The sequence below is a fragment of the Pteropus medius genome, unplaced genomic scaffold (genome assembly GCF_902729225.1).
Source record: "Pteropus medius unplaced genomic scaffold, Ma_sr-lr_union100, whole genome shotgun sequence".
Lineage (NCBI taxonomy): Eukaryota > Metazoa > Chordata > Mammalia > Chiroptera > Pteropodidae > Pteropus > Pteropus medius.
This window is the reverse complement of record NW_024347855.1, coordinates 212,429-238,184: the sequence shown is the minus strand read 5'-3', so window position 1 is coordinate 238,184 and position 25,756 is coordinate 212,429. Positions and strand designations below refer to the sequence as shown.

General features: G+C 44.7%; 1 protein-coding gene across 1 annotated transcript in view; it reads right to left on the bottom strand.

Moving 5' to 3' along the window:
* The window catches only part of RASA3 (RAS p21 protein activator 3), a 114,193-nt gene that overhangs the window by 74,562 nt on the left and 13,875 nt on the right, over positions 1 to 25,756 (bottom strand). The window contains exon 2 of the mRNA XM_039878747.1: positions 1,068 to 1,185. Coding sequence (XP_039734681.1) covers positions 1,068 to 1,185 — 118 coding nt within the window. The remainder of the gene's footprint in view (positions 1 to 1,067; positions 1,186 to 25,756) is intronic.

Here is a 25,756-nt window from a genome sequence, read left to right as displayed (position 1 = left end):
TAGCTCGGCCTCAGGAGCAGGCTGGCCAGCATGGGCAGCAATGGTGCAGATGGAGAAGAAATATGTCTCCACGTTTTAGGGACAGGAGATCCTTAACAGTTTTCTAAAAATTAAATTCATTAAGTCGTCAGAACATGTTGTTTGTTCCACTTAGAAGTAGAAACATACAGGAATGTAATTCATCTGTTAAAAATTTTCTCAAACTCAAAAAAGCTATTTGAATAGACCCACAAAACCCATAATTCTAAACCCAAAGGTGGACTATTTGGCTACACAGGGATTCTTCTTTGCTCCATTAACCACCGCATACGAACGACGCTCTCAGGGCCCCACTACCGGCTTTGGTGTGCTTCCCCCAGACTACAAACGACTAACCTCCACCTCCATCTGCTAACACGTGTGTAACGAGATATTCTGCTGCCTCACCCTGCGAGTTTCTGGTTTATTTCTTCCCGTCCCCTATGTAAACTACTGTGACTTTTAGGGTGCTATCACTTTCTATCTCTCAGGGTGTGGTCCAGGGCCCGCAGCAGCAGCATCTTCTGAAAGCTTGTTCGAAATGCAAATCACGGCCCCACCCCATGTGTCCGGGGCAGACATCTGTGTTTTACCAAGACCTCCAAATGATTCTTTGGCAAGCTAAAGTTGAGAAGTACTGATGTTCTGTTATATAGCAAACTTCTCAACCTCAAAACCTATTATTAAATATTTATTCCAAATATTAACCCTCTCAAAATTCTTGATTTGTACTCTTTTGTTACAGTATACATTTTCCAGTTCATCTCTAATTAAAAAGTACTCATACGTATCTTGCAGGCAGATAAAGTTACGTATGTTCGCTTTGTTCCCTTCTGCTGTTCAATCCTAGGCATTACGAGCATTTAGGGAATATCGGTTCACCACCAAGGATGGAAGCTCAGGCTACAATTGCCCTGTAAGCCAGAGCCCGTGTGAATATTTCCTAATCCTCACTCAAACACAGAAAATGGCAAGATGACGTGTATTCAGGCTATTTTCCATACAGAAGAAAACTTATCAGTATTAAACAAAGCAAAAGCAGACATTACCAGAGTGATTTCTCCACAATTTTGGTCCTGAAAACCTCCTCTTGGTCCAGGTTCACGGTGCAATAGCAATCTCGCATCTTGTTTGGCCCCGGGTAAGTGGGAAGATTTTTGGCTTCACCTGAAAAGCAAGTATGACTTTATTATCGACATAGCATAGAATTATTCCATCCTTTGCTTATCACAGACACATTTACAAGTAATGGGTTTATTTCATAGCAATGCACCTGCTTTTACTTTTATCTTGGTTTTCTTATTACTACAAGTCAAAATATCGATGAGAATACCATTTGTACTGTTAAGATGCAAGATAGCATACACATTAACCTCTAAAACAAATTGATAAAAGTAGAAGTCCAGTGACCTAAGAACTAGGATTATTTGTTTGGTTTTACTCACACCAGTCCTTTCAATTTTCTAATATTTAAATTATGGTAAGATACATATAAATTAAAATTTATCATCTTAACCATCTTTAAGTGTACAACTCAATAGTGTTAAATATATGTATATTGTGCAACCGATTTCCAGTAGTTTTTCATCTTGCAAAACAAAACTCTGTCTCCGCAAAACAACAACTACCCATTTCCTCCTCCCCCCAGGCCCTGGCAACCGCCCTTCTACTTTCTGTTTCTATGAATTTAACTCCTCTAGAAACCTCAAAGAAGTGGAATCAGATAGTATCTGTCCTTCTATGTCTGGCTTATTTCACTCAGATCAATGTCCTCAAGGCTCATCCATGCTGTGTAGCATGTGCCAGAATTTCCTTCCTTTTCAAGGCTAAACAATATTCCATTGTATATATGTACCACATTTAGCTTACCCTGCATTTAGCTTACCCTTTCATCCCCTGGGTCCCTTTTTACTTTGAATTTAATTTGATAGCAGTAGGTCAAAGTTGGGGCAATAATTAAGGAGTATTCTTTATTAACCAGAGTAAACTATTAACTACAGCTCTTTAAAGTACAGACTGATTAGCCAGTTAGGGAAAAGTCAAGAAAGAGAGACTTGCTATAGGTTGAGTGTCTTCCCCCTACACACACACACACACACCCCTTTCTACACACAGAAGCCTGATGAAGCTTCGAAGTACATTTGGAGAAAAAGGAGGAAACTTCAAGAAAGCCAGTGTGCTTGGCCAGCCCTGCAAAAAATGCCCACACCATCATAACTCCCTATTTGACCCAGAGTCTGTCTAGAGATCGTTATCAAAACCACAATTGCTAGCATACTCTGCTAGAAGCTCAGAACAAACATGAAGGGCAGGTCCAAACAGTCTTGTTTACTTGTGAACTGGGCATGAGCAGGTACGAATGAGAGGTAGCTTTCAATCCGGACAGCTGATGCCCAGGTGAAGTCCACTACATGGAAGAAGTGTCTCAAACATGTTTCTCACCTCCCATAGCCTTCCCTGTCTCTGAGTCATATTGGTTCTAAAGATGTGTGGCCCTTGGTATCCACAGGCACCAGACCCAGTGTTACGAAGACAGTACTGAGCACCTTCTACCATGCAAAAAACAACGCACTGATAACACCTGTACACAGGGCCAACCTACCTCATTCTTGTTAAAACTGGTAAAGAAAAAAAAAAAAACAGAAACCAAACCAATACCACAGTAGAAGTTGCTCAGAACTACATCTTCAGAGCTTAGTGCCGACTGCTTAGCATCAAAGCCACCCAGTGTGGCCACACCTTTTTCATAACCCCAACAAAAACATACATTATAACTCACATGGGAGTTTGAAAAGATGTCTGTTTACAAAGTGGCATGCTGGAACTTCCAAAGGCCAGAGATAAATTGTTCGAAGTTTTTCTAACTTTCCATTATTATTACTTGAGACAGAGTAGGGCAGCAAGTTAATAGAAGTCATTCAATAACTGGGTGGATGCTTTCTATGCCAATATATCTTATTTCTGATACCCCAAAGTGTTTTTTAGGATTTCTAACAGCACCAGTAATAATCTGTGCATGTAGACATTTCCTGTACATAGCCTCAGTTGCCCCAACTGTAAAAGCAAGAAATTTCTAAGGCTCCATCAGCTCTAAGACTCTTCTAATTCAAAAGATTCCAGAATTTTTTCTTTTGGGAATCATCAAGGAATCATTAATGACTATCGGTTGAAGGAAAAGAGATAACAAATAAATGTTTTCTCATAGCCACTACTATCCTTAAAACACCTTAACATTAAGATGCTCCCAGAATGTGCCAGTGTTACATTAATTAAGCAAATGAAAACATGGCCAATCTGGTAAGAGGCATCTGAATCTAAGCCAAGCTTCAAGTCAGTTGTTAAATGTCATAAGACAGATTCTCTGAAGTCTTCTGGCAGATGTGAAAGGTCATATGTGCACATGCATACTTATGCAGGGTAAGTGATGAACCCACAGGCAGGGAAGGGTAGGATGCGGCTCAGTGGGCTTCTCCAGAGAGGGAGGGGGAGGTGGGAGGTGCAAAGAGGAGCAGGTGCAGGTTTCCTGGTCACTGAGTTGACACGAAAGGATGGCCACCGCACACTCGCCAAGTCTGAAACGGGCGCTTTCAGCCTCCCAGTTCTGTTTCTGAAACTGCGCATTTTTGCAGCATTCACAAACCTTTAACCTCAAAACTAGCCAGCCTGACTTTGTTGACTTTCCAGCTGTCACCTTTATGATGTGAATTAGGAGTGACCATATTTCCTTTTGAAATTTCTTTTGCAACAAATTAAATATTTAGCTGCAAGTTCCTGTGTCTCTTAAAAGGAGGAAAAATACTTTATTGAAAGTCTAAAGGAGATGGTCATTGGTAGAAAACACACAACCGGGATTTTGTTTCTGTTTATTCTCCACAGAGCCTCAGAACACAAGCAATAGTAGCTGACACGTCTTCAAGGTGGGGACTGTCAGGATAAAAGAGAAAGAAGAGAGTTCTCTGAAAACAGATGCTTAAATATGTGAAAATGCTGAGTTATCTTGCGCCGGTATGAATGCAGTCTGATCCATCCATATTCCTCCCACCCCACAGGCCCCCAATCTGGACTGTTATAGAAACATCCTGGTTGCTATGACGATGGCAACACCAGACAGCCAGCTGGTCGACCTGCGCCAACATGAATAAACCAGTCAGACCATGAGGGTTGGGAGCAGTGGCTAGTATCTCACCCTGGGCCACATCATCTGCTCAGGGTCCTCACAGTACAGTTGGGGATCCTACCTGGACCGAAAAAGGACTAAGAATAATGAGTTACTCCCAAGTTCCTGCTTGGAGCTCCACAGAGCGGGGGTGGATGTCCCAGCTCTCAGGAGTTCTTTCATCTCAATCATATTCAAAACAGATTTGTTTCTTCCATGCGGATTATTTATACCAAGCCTAGAGGTTGCTTCCCTTCCTAACTACATATTATGGTACCTTTTTGTCTCTGTCAGAGAAAAAGCAATTTTTTTCCTAATAAGTGGAGACATTTACATAAGAATGTAAAGCTGGCCCTGGTATACAGTAGGTACTTAATTATTTGTTGAATGAATGGATGAACAAATGATTAAAAGGTAAAAGGAAAGTCAACTCTGGTTTCATTCTAAGAACCAAATAAGTAATCATTTTCATTTGACTCCTTTTCCTATTAACCACATCTCTAAAATTCACACTATTCACCAACCATGACTGTTCATCGGTAGCTATGATAAAGATAGCAAATTTGGTAGCTGATATCATCTCTGAAAACCTGATTTACTAACAGAAGTAAACGGCAGCACTTAAAAAATAGTAACATAAACAGCACTGAAACAGGAACCCCTGATTTCTAATTACAGGAATCAGGCAATGAGTAAGGAAAACAAAGGTTAGGATCTGAAAGCCATCACCTCCCGGAGCCACCACTGCTAATAATTCCTGTGCATTGTTCTCAGTGAACACAACCTGAAAAACACAAACCCATGGGTAGCTGGGTCTCCAGCTTGACCTTGTTGGAGGGTCCCTGAGAGGATTCTGTGCCACTTCCAGGTTCAGCCCTGATAAATAAGTCAAGGCCCCCGCCCATCCATCTTGAAAGGCCAACTTCCCTCAAAGACTCTCGAGAACAATGCCCTATATGCCCATAGAGAGGACATCAGGGGTCTTAGATCCCGGGCACCCTGGAAATGACTGGCAAAAGTCCAAATCTACGTCACCTCTGAGAAGGAATCTGATCCTGTTTGCTGCCCTCCAGCACCTAGCCCTCACCAAACCCACAGAAGAGAAGGATGGAGGAAGGAATGAAGGAGACATTGGGAGGGGAGGGTGAGGGTCAGGTCAAGGGCTGTAACTGACAAACCACTGTTCGTCCAGCTGTGAGCCTAGACCTGAAGCCAACAGAAATGCCCGGGGATGTACTTCCGAGATGTGCTTGAATCAACCCAATCTGCACAGCTTTGGACTTTGTTCTTTCCTAGTTAAGTATGGTGGTTTTCAATTTGACTACAGGTCAACCTCGCTAAATAATGCATAAACAGGTCCATGAGCATTAGTCCCATAAGAGCAATCTGTGCTGCCCCACCCCCCACCCCAGCTCAGCCCAGAGGCCTCCATGTATAAAAGCAGAAAATGCGAAAGAATCACTGTTCCTAAAGTTCCCTATCTTTACTCAGTCCTTTAGTCATTCTGATATAGAACACTCTAATGGGTCTACAAATCGTGGTGATCAATACAGCTTATTGTAATAACATAAAAGTCTGTTTCCCCATAGAGGTCAGTTTTACAATTAAAATATTCTATTTCTTTGAATATATTTTTGGCTGTCTTGCTATTTTAGCACTTGATATTAAATAGCACGAAACTCCATAAAACCAGATGAGACTGAATTTCTAAATCAGGTTATAAACAGCTTCCTTTACTGCATACTGACTTAGTAATCTGGGAAACTCCATGCTGAGCTTCCTGGAAGCCCACAGGGCACCACCTCACCATCACCACAAACACAGAGGACCTCTGCTCCTGGGAGGAGTATAGCACAGGAAGCTACTTACATCCATTTGAGATTTCCTCCAATTTCCAAAAAGGATAGGTAACACGTTAAAGTATATGAGACAAGTATAAAATAAGACTGTTAAAATGGAAATTAAAACCTTAAAATATGGAAAGAAAATTACATCTACCCAACCCAAATCTAACATGCATGATTCAGTGATCAACTGAGCTCTGATTTGCCTAGCGACTAAAATACAGATGGAAATATGGTGGAACACAAAATTCTCATAATTTATTTTTAAATGAAATATACTCATTCTTCAGGAAGAAACACCATTCTACAGCAACTCCACTGCTGGAAGCCTTACACAGGAGACTAAATGATGGACTGGGCATGTCTCCCGTGACAATTTTACAAAAGATGCAGAAACATGCTTCATGTGGCTCCTTCTTATTCTGTCCTTCAGGAGAGGTGAGGGCACCATATGAATTACAAACCCTGTGAAAGAGTTCTCAGCAGAGAAGGTGGGTGCAAACCAAGGAGGAGCCACTTTCTGCTGCTCCACTTGTTTCGAGACTAGACCTTCACACGTCCAAGACAAATTCCAACTGGCATTTCCACTCCTAACACCTTGTCTCGCAGCCACACTCACTCTGTCCACCCTGTGCCTCAGCTCTTCAGAGCGCTGGTCTATCAGCTCTGAAAGTTCCTATCTTCTCCCATAATCCAAGCGGCATCTGGGGTCACCTTGAACAACGAGAATTTCTGGCTGGATGGACAGCCCTGGATGGTGGCAGGCTGCCAGTGGGGAAGGAGGTCATTCGGGGCAAAGATCTGCGGCACCTCTGCAATTACAAAATGCAAGGTTGGCACTCACCCACCTGGTCCCCCGGGACCGTCTGTCCCCCACACCGCACGCAACTTCGGAACTATGGTCCCCACCCGAACACCCCAGTCTTCCAAACAGTTTGCACCCCTTGGAGCATCTCCTCCTCCTCCCTCTTCTTCCGTGCTCCCTGCTCCACTCTGCTCTGTCCCGTTAATGTCACGCGTACAAACTTTCCTTGAAGAGCCATGTGCCAAGACAGCCATTAAAATTTGGTGGAGCACCTTCACTGTTTCTCTGCTTTCACCAAATAATCAGAATTGCCAGGACAGGACTGGGGTTGGGGAAAGGAGACCTCAAAACTCTAAAGAAAAGTGCATTTTAGGCTCCCAGAAAAAAAACAAAAGCCTAAGAAACTAAGAATGCCAGATGGAAAATCATCCATTTCTCCATTTTCTGATTGATTTATAGACAATGGCACATTCCCCGAATTATTTAGACTTTCAATTTTAAATTGAATTAAATCTATTGAGCACCTAAAAAACACAAAACATTAGCTAATTTTGCTCTCTCACCTAAAGTCTGGTATTTTCCCATGGGGGGAAAAAATGAATGCTCTATTCTCTTGTGCTTTTCCAATTAAGCAAGAAATGAAAATAGTGTTCTTGGACAATAACTCAATCCCAAAATAAAAGCTGTGAAATTAAGTCAAGAAAAGGAAAAAAGAAACCACTAGTTTCCTTCTAATTTTTAAAATGTCATGTCGTATGGGTATTTTTAATCCTTTGGAAACTAAAATTTTGTGTCTCTGCTTATAAAATCCTTTCTCCATCTAATGCTGCATTTCCTAGCTAATGGCTATTAAGACCATAAAAGAGTAAGCAGGGCATCAACAATGCAGGCATTTATTGCTAAAGTAAGGATAGTATGGAAATTTCTGGAAGAGTAAGGACCTCTGGAAACTGCAAAGATGAGGACACAAGCTCTCCCTGGGCAGGCCCTGGGCCTTCCCCAGAGTGAGACTCACAAGCAGGGAGGCCACCTCCACATCAATCCCTGTGCACCTGGACAGTAAATAGGAGATGTCAACATGTGCAGAGCACACAAAACAGAAAATGCAGTCTGGGGGATGCCTCCAGGCTACAGGGAACCTCAGACTGAGAATGCTTTTCACCTGGTGCTTCTCACCTCCAGAAGAGTGTGACCAAAGAACAAGAAAAGGGGCAGAATGCCTGGGAGAACGTCTGGGTGAACACCTTGGAAATCACCTTGGAGAATCCCTGGGCCAACACCTGGGAGAACACCTGAGCTAACACCTGGTGAATGCCCGGCAGACCCATATGACCACACCCATCGCCTGTTGTTTTCTACTACAGAGTTATTATACATTTGCTTGTGTATGTGTATGTCTGTGTATATGTTTTGAATTCTGCTTTTTTTCAACAGTTTTATTGAGATAGGATCAGCATACCATAAAACTCACTCATTTGAAGTGTACAGTTCAATGGTTTTTTATTCACACGGGGTGGTACAACTATCACCACAATCATCGTTAGAACATTTTCATTCCTCCCCCCAAAGAAACCAGGACCTATTAACTGTCGCATCCCCTTCCCCCTCCCCCCAGGCCCTGGCAACCACTAATCTACTTTCTATTCTGGATATTCATAGAAACAGAATCACAGAATATGTGACCTTTGGAGTCTGACTTCTTTTACTCAGTACAATGTTTTCAAGGTTCATCCGCACTGAACCATGTGTCAGGACTTTGCCCCTTTTCTTGGCTGAATAATATTCCATTGTATGAATGTAGCATGATCTCTCTATCCATTCTTCAGTTGATGGACATTTGGGGTGTTACTAACTTTTGGCGATTGTGATAATGCTGCTATGATATTTGTATACAGATTTTTGTATGAATGTATATTTTGAATTCTCTTGGTTATATATGTGGGAGTAGAATTGTGGAGTCATATGGTAACTCAGTATTTAACTGTTTGAGGAACTTCCAAACTGTTTTTCCATGGTAGGTGTACCATTTTACATTCCCATCAGCAGTATGCAAGGGTTCCAATTTCTACAAATCCTGACTGACACTTATTATTGTCTGCCTTTACAATTATACCTTTGCTTTGAATCAAAGAAATACCTGGTCTCGATTTTTTTTTTTTTATGATGGCAAAATGGAGGGAAGTGATTGTGGCAACAGTTTTATTAAGACAGTAAATATTTTTGGCATACATCCAGGCAGATAATTACACTGTCTCTGAAGAGCACAGATGGACGTTCCTTCTGCACAGCGGCAGATCTGGGATGCATCACTTTGGGTGCATCCCAGATGAGCAACCTCCCCAGCCCCTAATCTCAGCATGAGTGATTCTGGGTTTATATTGCCCAAGTTAGAGCACTGGCTTTGAAAACACAAAGAGAAAAACACCTTACACAAGAGAGCCAGACTTGACAAGCAGGCATGTGTGACTATGAGGGCATCTCTGCTGGAAGCTCAGGTAGTAACCACACAAAAATGAAATCCATCTGTTTCCTCTCAGCTCACTAGAGCTGGCCCTGAGTCGTGGTTAAAGAAAAGAAAGCCAGTTCCCTTTTCTAGAGAAAACTAAAGAGATTCCAGAGGCATGATCTATATAACTCTGGTTCGGAGTTTTAAAATTTTTATTTATATACATCTTTTTTATTGCTATTGTTCAGTAGTAGCAGTAACGCACGGTAGAAAATTTCCAGCTACAGGAGTCCAAGAGTAAATATTAAGAGTCTCTCTCTAGCCCCATACGCAGTCATAGACCCACTCTCTAGAAATAGCCTTGTTGACTAATTTCTGTTTCTTAATTCTTTGAGCAAGCAGTATGAATGTAGGTAACAGCCTCACTAATATTTCTTGTTTATCAATTTAAACTCATTTATCGACTCCCTGCTATGGAAGATGAAGAATTTAAGGCCGTGTCTATCTCCCACCTCACCTCCCACTTTCTGTTGTTAAACTATTTCACACTGTCAAGTACTTAACATTTCATTCTGTTCTTTACTTAAAACTGTCTTACTTATTCTATGTTCTTTATAAGTTGATTCTAAATCTTTTAACTCCACAGAGTGTCGTTTACAACAAAAAGATTATGCAACTATTGCAGTGGCCCCTGTCGGAAGGCTCTCTGAGCATCGAGGTTCAGTGTGGCCAATTCTTGTCCCTGACGCGTTCTGGCCTCTCTCGTGTCATATCCAGACACTACTGCCTCTTACACCACATCACCCTTTGTTTCATTCCTTTTTCATTTGGCCTGAGTCACTGGTCTGGGGGGCAATGAGGATGGATCTTTGCCTGCCCAAGTGTCCTTACGTTTGAAAAAATACAAATTCAGGGCTCAAATTAACTTACCCTCATATTTTTAAGGCACCATTCCATTTGTAAGAGCCCTTTAAAAACATTAAATGGTCCAAATACCAGTCCCATCCTGCAGCCTCCTTCACGGGCAACAATGTACGAGCTTCTTGTTCCTCCTGATGGTTTTGTGAGCAAATACAAGCTAATATATTACATAAATGGCAACATACAGGAGTCTAACCATTCCTTATTAAAATTGGTATTAATAATGCACACCTTGAGATTATCAGTACATTAAGAACTTCCTACTCTATTAGGGCTGCACAGTTTTTGATTAAATGAATACACCATAGTTTATTTAAGCCTCCCTAAGGATGGGCACTTTGGTTATTTTCAGTCTTTTGCTATTACCAAGAATGCAGCAATACAAAACCTTGCATAGAGATTCTATTTCTGTATGATAAATAATAAGCTCCTAGAATTAGAATTTCTGGTACAAAGGGTAATTTGTAATTTTCATACAAATTTATCATATTGCCAAACAGTTCTCCATGGTGGTAATTTACATTCCAACCACCATGTTTGAAGATACAGTTTTCCTATATCCTTGCTAGTACTGAGTTACCAAAATTGGGGATCTTTGCTTATCTAAGAGGTGAAAAATGGTGTGTGTGTGTGTGTGTGTGTGTTTACACTCTATTTATGACAAAGGATTCTTTCTGAAGGATCTAATTTTATTCCATTTATTTAGGAGTGAAAGCCATGCCCAGAACACCTGCACAGCTGTTCCCTCCTCTATCCTCCATAAGACAAGGTCCCCACAAATCAGCCTTGACAGAGCTGGCTGGGCACAAACCACTGTGATGGAATCCATAGAAACAAAGTTTAGGGGAACTGAAATCATCTTTGCTGTCAAATTCCGATTTTTCCAACTGTTTCTGGATCCACCACTTCTAACTCTAAAATATTCAGTGGTGGACAGACTTAAGAGGCTGAGACCTCAGCCTGGCCAGACGCCCTGGCACCCTGGGCAGCCCAGACACTGCAAGGGTCTCCCGATCCTTCAACCAGAGTCTTCTCCAGTGAAGGTGACCTTAAACCCTGACCGGCGTAAGGACCGGCTGTCACTGCCGCAGTGCAGGTTTCTGGATTCCAGCAGCAAAAATTCTTCACAGTTTGCATTCGGTATTATTTTGAAGTCAAGGAAGGGAGACAATCTAGACAATACCAAATGTGGGGAAAGTCATTATGTGTACTGGGCTGTAAGCCCACTGACTGGTCTTGATACATAAAATAAGACACCTAACCTGGCCAAAGACAACCAATTTGTGGTGGAAAGAGAATCTTCTCTTTCAAGATCTAGGTTTATTTTTTAGAAACAATCAGCATACAATTTCACCCTGCTCTTTTCTGCCCCGTATATTTTGGTACTATTTTTGCTTTCCTTTCTTTTTCCCACACCATTCTCTGAAAGAGTCCTGGCTTGAACTTGAGAAATGAAATTTCTTAGATGTTAACAAAAGATTAGAAAAACTGTTCTTTTCCCTACAAAATCAGAGCCTGACATTAATACCCCTGGTGCCAAACACGAGTTTTGGAAAGAATTTTAAATGGATGGTGTTTCTTTGTTCATTCACATCTGACCTGAAAAGGAAACTGCCTAAATACTTTCAGATGCGCTGTGGAATATTCCAGGTCCATGACTGAAACAAGACCTCACACAGAATTAGCTGTCTTTCACATACTATTCTGGGACTAAAAGAACTCTTGACAGGCCTTCCTGACCAAAGCTTGAAATTTTCATATATAATTTATTATTTTTTCAGTTGGCTAAATACACAACAGGCTCAGTTTTACAAGCAGTTCATATTTTGTAGTCAGGGCTGTCTTTGACTCTTCCTGGCGGGGGGATCTCCCCAAAAGTGAAGGCAGTTATGACACGGCCAGCTTAATGCAAGGCTATTTGCTCACATGAGCTCACGTGTATTAAGTGCAATATCTATGAAGATGCTTGTGTGTAACAAGCCTATTTACTAGGCATGTATGGGCAGGCGTGGCATCTCTGAAGATGCATGTGTATAACACACCTGTTATTGCTCCTTTGTAAGTAAGGCTGGCATTTACTGAAACCCTACCAATACTCTAACTTTCATTTGCAGAAAGTAGAGAGGCTGCTCCCTCATAACAAACCAATGAAATCCCTTCCTTCCTTCTCTTCCTTGCTCTCAGCAGCCAGAAGTGAGGTGACTGTCAGAAATGGACAAACAGGAGGGACCCAATCACCATGACGGTGGCAAAGCCCCAGGAGAGGGGGCACTCTGAGCTAGTAGCAACTTTCTGAGCAAGGTGCCCATGACCCTCCAGAACTTAGAACAGTGCCCTCCCTTCAGGCCATGGTCATCAAGGCTGGCTAACTCCTTTTCTACAATGATCAATAGGAGAAGCACCATGATATAAACAGAAACAGACGATGACTCTCAAGGTGTGAGAACAAAGATTTGAGGCAAAACAAAGGCTATGTAAGATGTTTACCAAAAGAAAAGGATATTTGCAAGCTGTACATCTGCTAAGTGTTTTTATATCCAAAATATATAAAGAGCTCCTATGACTTAACAACACAAAGATAAAGAACCCAATCCAAAAGGACTCGATACACATTTCTCCAAAGATAAACAAATTGCCAACAAGCACATGAAAAATGCTCAACATCATGTGTCATTAGAGAAAGTCAAAACCACAGTGAGATACCATTTCACATCATGAGGACAGCCAGAATGTTTGTTAAAGGAAGATAACAAGTGTTAGCGAGGATATAGAGAAAATGGGATGCTCGTATATTGCTGGTAGGAATATAGTGCAGCTACGGTCGAAAAGTTTGGCACTTCCTCAGAAAGTTAACGTGGAGTTACCACATGACACAGCAATTCCACTTCTAGATGTATACTCAAAAGAACCGAAAACAGGTTTTCAAACGAATATGTGTACATGAATGTTCATAACAGCTTCACTGCTAGGAGCAAGCACCTGAAAAATGAAGAAAATTATCATAGGGATAATTTTAGGAAGAGCCAGGTGGCTGAGCAGGTATCTGTGTCCTGCACTAGTGACACCCAGGTGTCAGTATGGCTGGGGTCTAGGGCTGGAATGTTACTCACAGGAGCCCCAAGCTCTTGCCCAGAGGACCTGAAGGTTAACTATACATGTGCAGGGTGGAAACTGCTGTTGATGACTGCAGACTGGGCACAGAAAGGTGTGGCAAGAGCTAGTTCTGACTGGGAAGGCAAAGGCTTCACCGAAGATGTGAGGTTTGGGGCAATCCCACTGCAGGGGATGAAGGAGATGCAGGAAGAGCAAGTGAGGTGGAGGCTGACTTAGATCCAGAGGAGAGATGAAACCCCATGAAACGTTCCAAAATGCGGGCTCCCTTGTAACTGAGGCTGGCAGAGAGAGAGAGGCGGCTGGAAAGCGTACGGGTGGACGGAGGCAGGACCTTTGGAGGGATATAAAAAATGAAATAATAAAAGACAAAATTGTTTCTAACGGGCTATGGGATGTTCCCTTAGCTGTGACTTGTATGCACAAGAGGAGAAAAGCTCGGCACAGTGTCTCCCACCACAGGGAGGAAACACCACCGAAATCCCAGATCCACCCACACATTTGGATGGAGTGTACCCAGCGTGACTCACGCCTCAGACCAGCATCCCGTGCTGAGTGACCCCTCCCTCCTGTTTCAAACCTGGCACCAACTGTAGTCAACTCCCCGCTTCCAGCAGCCCTTGGCACTCCAGCATCTCACGCAGGAAGTGAGAGTTCTCTTTGCTGAGCTCGAGAGCTGCTTAAAACTCCAAAATTATTTTTAACATCACTATCGGTCTAATTAAGCAAGAAACACTGCCAAGTTTACAAGCTGGCTGCATTGAAAGAACGGTGGGCCATTTCAAATGAGACCGTATTGACACACCTAAGCACAGGATGTTTTTTAAACTTTGCTGAAATAAGGAAGAAACTAAAAAGCGAATAAACAAACTTGCAAGAGACTCAACCTTGATGTTATCTCCCCATTCAGATCACCCTTTAGGAGAGCGTGTACGACCAGCCTGATCACTTGTGTGAGACTTCTGTGCTGCCCTGTCCTCCCCACCTCTCCTCTCCATGCCCCCTCCGCCCCCAGTCCCTCTTCTTCCCTTCTTCTACTCAGTCCTCTCTCTCCACCCTCCTCCTCCTGCCCCTGGCTGAGAGAAGTGTCCAGCCAGCTTATATTTGAGAACAGAGAGCTGTGGAGAATTCCTACTTGTGCACGATTCCTGCATGTGCACAAGGAGTGAGGGATCCACCACTGGTCAGATGCACCAACCCATCCACAGCAACGCTGCTGACTCCGAGACCTCACCGGGCACAGGCACTGCTTTACGCTCCACCAACAACACCCCCTTCGCAGATGGAGAACTGAGGTCCAGGGTGGTTGAAAGCTGGCCCAGAGTCACCGGGCAGAAGCGGGATGCGAACCCAGGGGGTCATTTGGGTTCCTCACCACACTGTGGGTTGGCGTCTTGATCAGAAGTCCTGTGTGTTTCTCAGACACAGGCCAATTCTCTGCTGTCCTGGCTGCAGGCCCACTCTAAGATGAACCTGACTGGTCCTGGGGGCACAAAGGCACTTACTTCCTCACAGAACCGGGCTGAGGTTCCCAGAGGCTTCCTGCCACAGCGTCTACACTTCCCCCCACTGGTAGAAGTTCCCCTAAGGACAAGCCTCAGGGACCCAGGGGCTCAATGCCCGTCCCTAAGAACAGAATCAAGAGATCATCCTGAATCCCAACAGTAATGCAGGGCAAGGTATTACCACTGGCCTGGCAGGGTGCACCGTCACACCTGGGTGTGGGCCTCTCAGCGTTGGGCTTCTGATCCAAACCATTCCTGCTGCATAGACTTAACAGGACTGAGGGCTGGACGGACCCCCCTGTGCTGGCCTGAGGGGGACCGAGCCCATGCGCAGCATCCCACTCTGTGGGCCACAGTGACCTGAGTTACGCTCACCCTCCTGGCCCTCACGCCTGCTGCCTCCAAGCACCAAGTAGGCTCATGACATCTTTTCAGGGTGCTTCCCCAAGGGAGCCACGTGTCATCCTCTTGGGATCTAGAAGGTGTGCAATTCCTTTGAGGGACTAAGCTGAGATCACACAAAACAAGCAAAAAAGTAAAACACAAGTCTGTGGACCAATTTCACATGGAAGGTGCGTGTTGCTCTGGGTTCTCCAGAGTTAAATAGCAAGGCCCAGAGCAGGGACCAGAGTGTCGGGGCCCACTCTCATTGTCTTACCTGTCAGAGCAAGGGCAACACCAAGTCCTTCTGAGACGAACACATCTGGCACAGGTAGCAAGCAGTAAATCCACCTGTCATTATCGTGGTGGTGGCATTTGGCAAAAAAGAAAGCAGATTAACCAGCTCTCTGATGCAACAAGACTTAAGTGTGTCTCAGGATGCTTCGCGGGACCTGTGCCTGTTAGCCTGGTGCCTACTGACTCTAGATCCAAGTGGATGCTCTCAGAATGGCCTTGACTAGTGTGGAGGTGTGTCCAGAAAAACCTACTATCCTTCTTTGGGGTAGCTCTTGTCCAATCAAAGCATAACAGTTTGAAAAGCTCAAAGGCACCAACAAATGCACTGAGAATCTCAGAAGCACACTGTATCTATTCCAGAGACTTCCGTTATCTGCAGGCTGGCTCATAGCACACAGGATCGAGTCCTGGAGAGAGTTCCTGCCACAGACACAAGGTCTACAACCTGGGCTAACTGCTGAATGCAGCCAGACCTTAAGATGGGCCTACATTGTCTATGGTCACCCGACAAACACCAGCAGAGCACCCTTCCCACGAGGTGCTACTGGGATCGCAAGCCCAGCATAGGCCATGAAACTCCGCAGGAAGGCCTGCACCTCTGGGTTGTTTTCACATGAACTTCAGCCAAAAGAAACGGGCCTCTCTGCCTGACCCTAGTCATCAGGGAATAAGAGCTAAAGGCACCCACTCCCAACCCAATCATGGTGTGAGCGTCTGCCCCTACTGCAGTGAACCCAGCCACAAAGATGGTCTTTAATCTGCTGTCCCCGGAGAACCACAAACCAAAAGTCTGCTCTGGCCACTAGATTTGAGTCTTAACGAAAATTTTAGAATACAAGGAAACTACGAAATTAAAACTTTGGTTTTTCTTTCCTTATTTATTACTGTGAAAGACTGCCCGAGAGAGAGATCAGATTCTAAGTGCAGACTGTCGTGTGTTGGTTGGTTCTGTTGCAATGCCCTTCCTCTTTAGCCCTAATGTCAAAAACACTAGCAAACACAAACGAGGTCACCAGCATCCTCTCCAACTCAGAGGGCACTGTGCTGATGAGCCCTCACCTGTCCCCGATGCCCAAACCCCAAACCCCCGTGGGAGGCTTTCCACCCCACCATCCAGGGTAGGCAGCTCCTGCCCTGTAGGCCTTGAGGGGCCCTCCCAGCCCAAAGATGAAGGAAGACAGGGAAGCTAGAGCAGGCTCTCCTGGGTGGAGAGGATGGGAGAGAGATTCCCCACATGAGATCCTAAGGCCCCACTCCTTTGGGCTCTCAGCCACCTCCGGTCCCCAGAGGGCCACCAACCATCTGATAGACTTGTACCAAGCGCTGTTGTTCCACCACTGAGGGGGTGGGGTGGGGCGGGAAGGGACTCACCTTTTGAGGCTGTATAACCAGCGAGTGGCGGGTTTATTTATAACAGCAGCTGAGGCTCTCAAAGCACAGGGAACAGGTGCTGGTGAGGTAGCACCTCTGACCTTCGGGAAGGGCTCCCAAGGTGAGGGGTTGTGAGGAAAAAGGGATCTGGAGGCCCTCAGACAAGAGAAGAACAGCCCCAGCAGCCCCCAGCCTCCCACATGGGGACAAGGACCCCTCCCCACCTGCCTCCCACCTCCTCCCCAAAACACTATCACATCAAGGGGCACAGGCTGACAAAAGAGAAATTCACCTTCCACATTTTCACTGACCTGAAGCGTGACGGTGTGGCACCTACGTTTTGTTACCAGAGGCACATGTGTACAGGAAAAATGAAAGGAGCACCCGCCAGCCTCAGGGTTGCTCTTCTGTCTTCTCCTTATGTCTGGCTATGATTTCCTAAGTTGCCATTTCTCGATCTTTTAAAAATATTTTTTTAAAGGCCATGAATAAATCAATATCTAGGTCTCCTAAGGAAATAATCCATAAAACAAAGATTCATGAATGATTAATGTTTTGTAACAGTATTTATGTTGACAAAAAAAAAAGAAAACCATTAAATGTTCAGCAATGGGAGATTCTGACAGACACAGTACCTTGGGCAACACTGCGCCAAGTTGGGATCTAAACCATGACACATGCTACAAGATCGCCTATGCCATTTCTGGGCTTACAGTAGGTACAAAATCCACAGTGCTTTTTAGAAAGCTCTATGTTTAAGATTAAGAGTTTTACAAAGAAATTTTTTTTATCCATTTTAAATGTTTTTAATACAAAAAAATATATATACTCATTGCAACCAGTAATGCTCCATAAATACAGTACATAGAAAAAGTTAATTATCTTTCCCTCCCTTCAACCGGCCCCACACCTGTGAGCTATAATTAACGCTGACCATTTGGTGCAGAGACTGCAAGACCTTTCTATGATCTTTCAGCCGTACAAGGAATAAATGCATTGAGATACAGAAGGGGGACTTCCGAACTTGTTTACTAAAATAGAATCATACTGGACAGGACTCTTCAACTAGCTTCTTTCTCTTTACTATCTGATAAATTTGTTACTCCCTGTGGATTTATCTCCGTCCTTTTCAGGAATGACATAGTGTTCCACAGGATGGCGGCGCCAACACAGATGTATTCACCCATTCACTGTCTGAAAACTCAACCAGCTGGCACCAAGTTCAAGCTGCTGGTACCGCCTGGCAGTCCAGCGCCCTCAGACCCCTCCACACCCAGGCTCCTTGCCTCTCTGGTGGGGACAAGAGCAGAGCTCCTCGCAGGGATGAGGGTACATGCCAAGTACCAGAGAAACGTCACTGCTGTGGGGTGTGTACTTCCCTGTCGCATTAGTGGTGCCAGGCCTGGTAAAACATCTTGTGTTTTCTCTTCTGTCATTCACAGCCCTTGTGCCTCTCAGTGGTTGGTTTGTCCCAGTGTATGAGTGCTCCGGGTCTACTGAGAGCAGGTCGGTCATGAATGTGTGCCACAGACATTTCCTTCAGGTGTGCCATTTGTCATTTAATATCTTTTGCCACACATAAATTTTTAATTCTTATATAATTGATTCTGTTGTCTTTTCCTCTTCAGCTTTTTAGTTTACTAATTACGTAGAACGTTCCCCGGCGTTCCAGAGGCTATTCACAATATTCTCCAAAATGTTCCTGATGTTTTTTTTTTACATTGTAACCTTTAATCTCCATGGAACTTATCATATGTGGGGCAAGTTAGGACATAATTTCTTTCAAGACAGAGAGTCAATTAAGCCAACTCCATTTAGTAAATATACTATCTTTCCCTTGTGAACTAAAATGCCATCTTTATCAAAAATTAGGTTCCCAGATACATTTTGATCTGCTTTGTATCCTCTATTACGTTTTTGTCTATTAGGAACCTAAGTATATCCTGCTTAATATTTGAAAATGTTGATTATATACACTACAAGATGATATCTATGTCGTAAAGACCTATTTAACAAACCTATCGTTTCCATTAGTCTCCAAGTTATTATCGTTTTTTCACACACTAACATATAGACAAAGTAGGCACCTAGCCCTTTTACCTTTTTTCTGGTTTAAAGTCTAGCTACAGCTAATAAACTAACATCGAAAATCCACATTTATCCTTTAATTTATTGTAATTTAAATTTAAACTATCAACACTCTTCTGAAAGTACACCACTGTTGCTTGATTAGAACACATAACTTTAAAGAAAGTTCTCTAGCCAAACTTAGGCTTGCTCTGCTTTTCTCTGTCAGCTCTGTTTGGAGATTGCAATCTATCCTTTACCAATGAAAATCTGCTCACTTTAGTTTCATCTTGAGATTTTATCCTCCACGAAGTTGTTCCTTTTCCCTATCACTTTTATTTTTAGCTTCCAGAATCTGAGCTGTTGGCTGGTCTAGACTGCTTGTTATTCAATCAAGGGCCAATTCATAATTTTCCATGAATTAAAATAAATTGAATTCATAGACAATCGCAACCCTAATTTCTACCATTATGTCTAAGAAATGTAAAGTACTTGGAGCCACTTCTGTCAACATCTCCCCACCAGAACCCTGATGAAGATGGCGGGCCCTAGATGGCTAGTGTCAGGAGGTCCAGGAGGCAGGGAAATGGAAAGAGGAGGGGTCAGGCAAGGTAGGGAGATGGGGACAAAGTCTGTGTGAGGTCAGAGGGCAAAGGACAGAGGGTGGGTCAGGGAAGGTGGAGGCACAAGGGCAGAGGGATCATTCCAAACATTTTGCACAGTGGCCTGAATTAGAAACACAGGAAAACAGCTAACCGTGTGTGTGTGTGTGTGTGTGTGTGTAGTAAAATGTCATCTAAAATACAGAATGAATGAATGAATGAATGAATGAGTGAATGAATAAATAAATAAATAAATGAAATACAGAAAAAAGGGCGAAAGATCACACATAAGCCTAGGACCTCATGCCCTGTATGTTTTTCTGATACTTTCTACCACTAGTGGTTAGTAAATGTAACACTTTGTATTTTGCCTCCTCATGACATGATTCCATGGGTTTAACTTTTCACCTTCATAACCTGCTCTTTGAGTATCAACATCTCATGTCGGGACAAAGCATGCGAGGCTGTTTCTTTGCACACCCATGTTTTTGCCCCTTGAGGCCCACGCTCCTTTTCCCCATGGGGCTGGAGCTGGGCTGCCCACAACCTGGACATCTGCTTGGGCAGGTGGATGAGCTTCCTCAGAGCTCCTCCAGGAGGTTCTTGTGGCAGCTCTGCTCCCAGCTGAAAGGGCATCCTGTCCCACCACCTCCCGGGAAGCTCACAGCCATCAGGATCAGAGTGAACAGGGCCTTGCAAAGGCAGAATGAACTGAGAGGGGCTCAAATTACTGCTGAGCTTTTCAGAATGGAGCCAAGCCTGATTCTCTCTGAACCAGAGGCTTACACCAATGGCCCAGCACCCAGTCAAACCGCCCTCCCCCACTGTTATCTCAGATCAGATATGAGTCTCTCACTAAGCCTCAGTTTCTCCATCCGTACAATGGGGTGTAATATTGCCTATGAAATGCCATGGTTCCTAGCACACTCACAGAGTGAACAACAATGACCATTCTGAGCCTTTTTATTCCTGCTCGACCCCCATCAACATGAGAGTTTAAACAACAGATGTTATAATCAGGGGCCAGACCACAAAGGGGTGTGTTTTCCCCAATCACAATAATGGCTATTCCGCTTGAGCTATTCTGAACTGTCTCCAAATGTCCCTGTAGTAAATCATAGTCTTTCCATAAAAATCTGGTTCCACTAAGTTATCAGAGTGACTATTCAATGTATCACAGAGAGGTATTCCAGAATAACAGAACAGGCAGCAATTCAATTTAGAGCTAAGGAGGAGGAGGACGCTGGGGCTGCAACGGGCGAGGGGCTGTGTGGCGAGATAGAGTTGAGCCAGATTCAGAGCCAGACGCAGCGCCCACCTCCATTTGCCTACAATCTTCAAGAGTCAAAATCCCAAGAGTTTCCCAAGGGAATCTTTTCTGAGAAACTGTTGATTCCTGGGGCAGCACAGAGCCAGGCCTGACAAATGAGTTCTCAGAACCTCATCTCAGTCATGGGACATTCGGCTGGCTTTATTTCAGTCCCAACCTCTGGCATTGTGATCTCTTCTTGAAAAATGTGTAAACAGCACTGAACATCTTTTTCTTCTTTCTCTTTACGTCTCTAACTCAGTCACAGTTTTCTACTCAGTTCTTCCCCCATCAACACCAGAACCCAGTCCAAGCATCTGGAGCCCTGTTCACAGCCTCCTCTCATCTCCAACGTCAGTTCTAAAACTCAGCTCCAGTCTACGCCCCAGTCACATTTAGATAATCCCAAAACAACAACAGCTCAACTGACATTTACATGTTACAAACCATAGGCACTTATTCCAATTCAATCTTCTCTGAAGTAGATTAGCTGTGCAGACACCAGGCTGAGAGGTGAAGTCACTGTTCTCTCAAAGCACATAACTAGTCAATGTCAAAGCTAAAATTGAACTCGGGATCAACTGACTTTAAACTTGTCCTCTTGACACTGCACCAAGGTCTTGTAATCTGTGTATGAAGCTGAGGCTTCATACTAAACGCTGCTATCAGCACCTTCTTCTCCGGCTTCCAAAGTAGAGACTGTGACAGACTCCATGAGCCAGGGGTGCTCTTTGATAAGGGGGATCTCCCAGCTTAAGCACAAGACTGACAGTTTTGAACCCACATGGGACGTTCACGCTCAGAATACCCTTGCACCAGGTACACCATAAATATGTCCTATGTCTTAGCCACCCACAGACAAGTGACAGTCCAGTCTCGCCTGCAGAAGGGGAGTTTCTGGGGTTGACCCATGCAAAAGGCACCTGATACAAAATTATAATTTTTCATATTCTAACTTTCTTTTTCCATATTCCCTAAATCAAAATGTTTACTTTTGTACACACACACACACACACACACACACACACACACACACACACACACAGTATCCAAAGCCAATAGTTGTTGGCAATTCTCAGGGGACGAAAGGAACAGAAACACGCAAGGAGAGAAGAGGAGGCTGACACAGCAGGAGACCCTCCACCCTTCTCCTCCCTCACTGCCTTCCTCCTCCTCTTCCTCCTCCTCCTCCTTCTCTCAGCCCTGGCAGAGATTAGATCCTCCACCTCCAGGTAAGAGGATTTGAAAGTGTGTGGGAGCCCTAGTGCAGACCCATGGAATGAGGTCCTCTGTCAGTAGACCAGGCACTGATGTTTTTAAGCTCTCCAGGGGCTTAAGATGTGCAGCTGGCTTCAGGACCGCTGCCTGACTGGCCCCAGGAACTTCTCTGTTGGTTGAGGTACCAAAACACGTTTTGCACATGAACATTGCAGAGCACGTCTGAGTGCGAATCTCTCATACTAACAGTCAGCCAGCCAGGCTGTCAGGACTGGTAGCATTAGTCTGCACCCAGCACAGCATGTGACACGTCATTAGTCATTTAGCCCTACTTGCCCCTCAGAGGACCTGGATAGGGACTTACTGCACAGGGACACACTCCTCTGAAAATGAATAAGTTGACCCCTGGTTGGTGCTTGTTTGAGGACTGTGAATCTGACCTAAAATACCGATCAGCCGGCGGGATTAATGGGCGAGATTCTAGCACTGAGACCCTGAGAATGGGATTTCCACTGTGAGATTTTGCAAAAGACGTTGGGCTGACATGCATCATCATTCAGGGCTGCTCAAGGTAAAACAATTAAAACTACAGCAAATTACAACACAGAACAGCAAATTGTTGATACCACAAACGAGCTGTAGACAAAATTCTAGTGGGCTGGTGTCTTTAGGAGAGAAGCATCACTTCCCACATCCTACACTCCCACGCAGAACCCAGCCTCTCCACAACATCCATAAAAAGGCTCGGTATTTTCAACAACATGTGTGACAATCTTTCTTTCCAAAATAGTCTCTAACCACACAAGCTATTCAAAAAACCTCAAACGTAATAACAGAGTATGTAAACCTCCATCCAAGGTCAGTAATTAGGGTTCTCCTTGATGCAATTTGAGCAAAGCCGGTACTTCTAGGGGCACGTCAAATCCAAAATTGTGGTTGGGGTAATAATGCACGACAGCAGTAATTCCAAATAGAACATGGTCGACTTAAAATATCTTCCATTTATGCTGCCGGAGGAGGTACAGTTTTCACCCTATCCTTTAATTCCAGAGGCTAGTGGGGGAGTGGGGGCTTTAGTGGAAGAAACAAATGCAAAAAGCAGACAAGTCCCCGTGTGTGGTCAGGTATGTGGCATTGTCCCACCCTGTCCCGTAAACTCTGGTCCCCACACACCCCACCCTGCACCTAAGACCGGGGCACATCAGGCAATCTGTATGGGAAATGCTGGTGTGTAATCAGATCAAATTGGAGATGGCAAATACAGATAAGGAAACAAAACGCTCCATCTATTGCTAATGGGTGTTGGCACAGTGCCCAGAGGGGGCTCCCCGTAAGGGGCTACTTCCCAGAGCTGCTTGCTGCAGCTGAGCTGAGCCAGCTCCTCACATCTTGCCCTGAGGGAGCTGGAACCTGGCACTGAAAGGAGGGCTTTCACCCAGGAAAGTCAGGACCCCTCTCCCTAGAGCCATAGCACAGGATGTGATGAGGAGCACTTTCCACTGATGACAAGGCAGAAAGCGCTGCTGGAGTCTCAGCTCAGCTGTAAAAGAACAGCACACTTTCGACCCTCAGACTTCCGCTGCATTGGGAACCCCCTGGAAACATAAACCGCCAGGCCCTGCCCAGAGTTCCTGACTGTATAGGTCTGAGTTGGAGCCTGGACATCTGTGCAGTTCCCAGGTGGTACTGCTGATGTGGGGGCCCCCACTTGACAGCCAGAGTTGAGGGGAATTTGAGGAGGGGTTCGTGAGCACGCCAGCTCTTTCTGCCACAACAGGTCCCCTCCTCTCCCAACTTCAAGTGGGCCCTGCAGCCTCCTCCCTGGAGGACAGCAGAGGTGAAGGCAGCCCAGGCTCAGGCTCAGCTCTCAGTGCAAAGGGTTTCAAAGAGGAACCTCAGCAGAAAGGAGACCCTGCTCCTCAGAGTGGAAATAGGAGTGTGAGAACTGGGACATGCAAAGGGACAGGAATCGGGAGGGCACAGGGCAGGGAGGCTGGGAGAGGGACAGGGCAGGGGGGGGCAACAGAGCAGAGGGGCCTGAGAGGGGCACAGGGCTGGGAAGCTAGGGGGGCACAAGGAGGTAGTAAGGCCAGAGGCAAGAGCCAGGCTCTACTGGAGGAGGCCGACCAGGAGCTGAGAGAAGGAGACACTAGGAAGCTGTTCCAGACTAGGCAAGGGGGCTGGGGCGGTCCTGCGACAGCCTGCACAGGCAACACTGGGTCATGAGCCACAGCAACTCCAGGACCCAAAGGCAGCTCCTTTCCCTGCTCCACTATTCGCAGGTAGAGCTCAATCATGAGTCATCTCCCTCTGAGGACAGGCTCACACACAGCACCTGGGGCCTCAGACCCCACCTCCAACCCCTAGGGCACATCCCTAGCACACCAGACACCCTAACCCAGCAGTCAGCCCAGCAGTCGTGGCTCGGGGTCTTCCCCCACATAGCCCCACACATCCTCCAAGCATTCAGCCACAGCAAGCTGTCATGTCACTCAGACAGCGCATTATAAGACTGCAGAGCAGTGAAAAGGAACAAAAGAAACATCAAAGAAACAGATATGAAAGGATCCCAGGTCCCTGCTAAGCCCATCTGAAATAACCAAGTTGCTTCTGACAAACTTCTAAAAAAGAAATATGTTAATGAGAAAACCAGATTGGTAGCCTTTGTTATCCAAATTTCAAGATTGTGAAACAGTTTATAATACAGATTTGTTAGCTTGCACGACATTCATTAATTTATTCCCGAAACCATTATGAGGCGTTTACAGTGCTCCAAGCAGACACTATGCCTGGTGCTGGGGCCACCTGAACAATACTCACTGCCCTGGGCGAGCTGACGTTCGTTGTGATATTAGAAAGCCAAACCACAAATTTATCTGCAGAGCTTAAAATGAATTTCCTCTTGTCATGTGCTAACTTTCTATTCTGGATTTCCTGGGGTTTCCTTTATTAGACTTGAGTCCAAAACTCTCTTGGAAAAGACTCTGGGTCATCTTGGCCTTGCACATGTAAGGAAGGTGAGGAGAAAGGGGTGGGAGGATGGGAATAAGACTAAGTCATCAGCAATCGCTCCTGATCAGGAGCCAGAGAAGTGGGCATTTCCTGGCTCTGCCCGTGCATGAGATCCAGCCACGAAACTTAGCTGTCCACTTGCTAAATGGAGCAAAACAGGCCAGGATCCTCATTCTGCCTTTAAGAAAGTAATACCTTATTCTTGGCTGCTCTTTAAACTGCACAAATCAAAATGAGTGGAACATTATTATGTATTTAATTTTACTTATAAAAGCAACCTGGTTTTCTTCATCTTTCACTAATCTCTGTTTACTCATATCTGTTAATTATATTGGGCAAGTTTTTGGTATAAACCTGAAAGTAGTTTAAACATACTCCCTCCAAAACATATTTGGTGTTAATTTCTCAGCGGCCCCATCTCCATGTGCAGGGAGAAGGCTGACTCTCTTAACTCACCAATGAAATTATCCAGAACTCCCAATTAATCCCAAGGAGAGGAGAAGGGAGCTAAAGTTGTGCGATTCTCCTGCTTTGCTGGTGACCTGATGCAGAAAGCACCCCGGGCACACAGCCCAGTCCCATGAAGGGGTCATTGCTGCAAGGGGCACAGGGCAAGGCATAGCCACTTACAAAAACCTCCAGCCCACTGAGGGCTTCCCTTGTTGGGGGTTAATCTGCAACTCAAACTTGCAT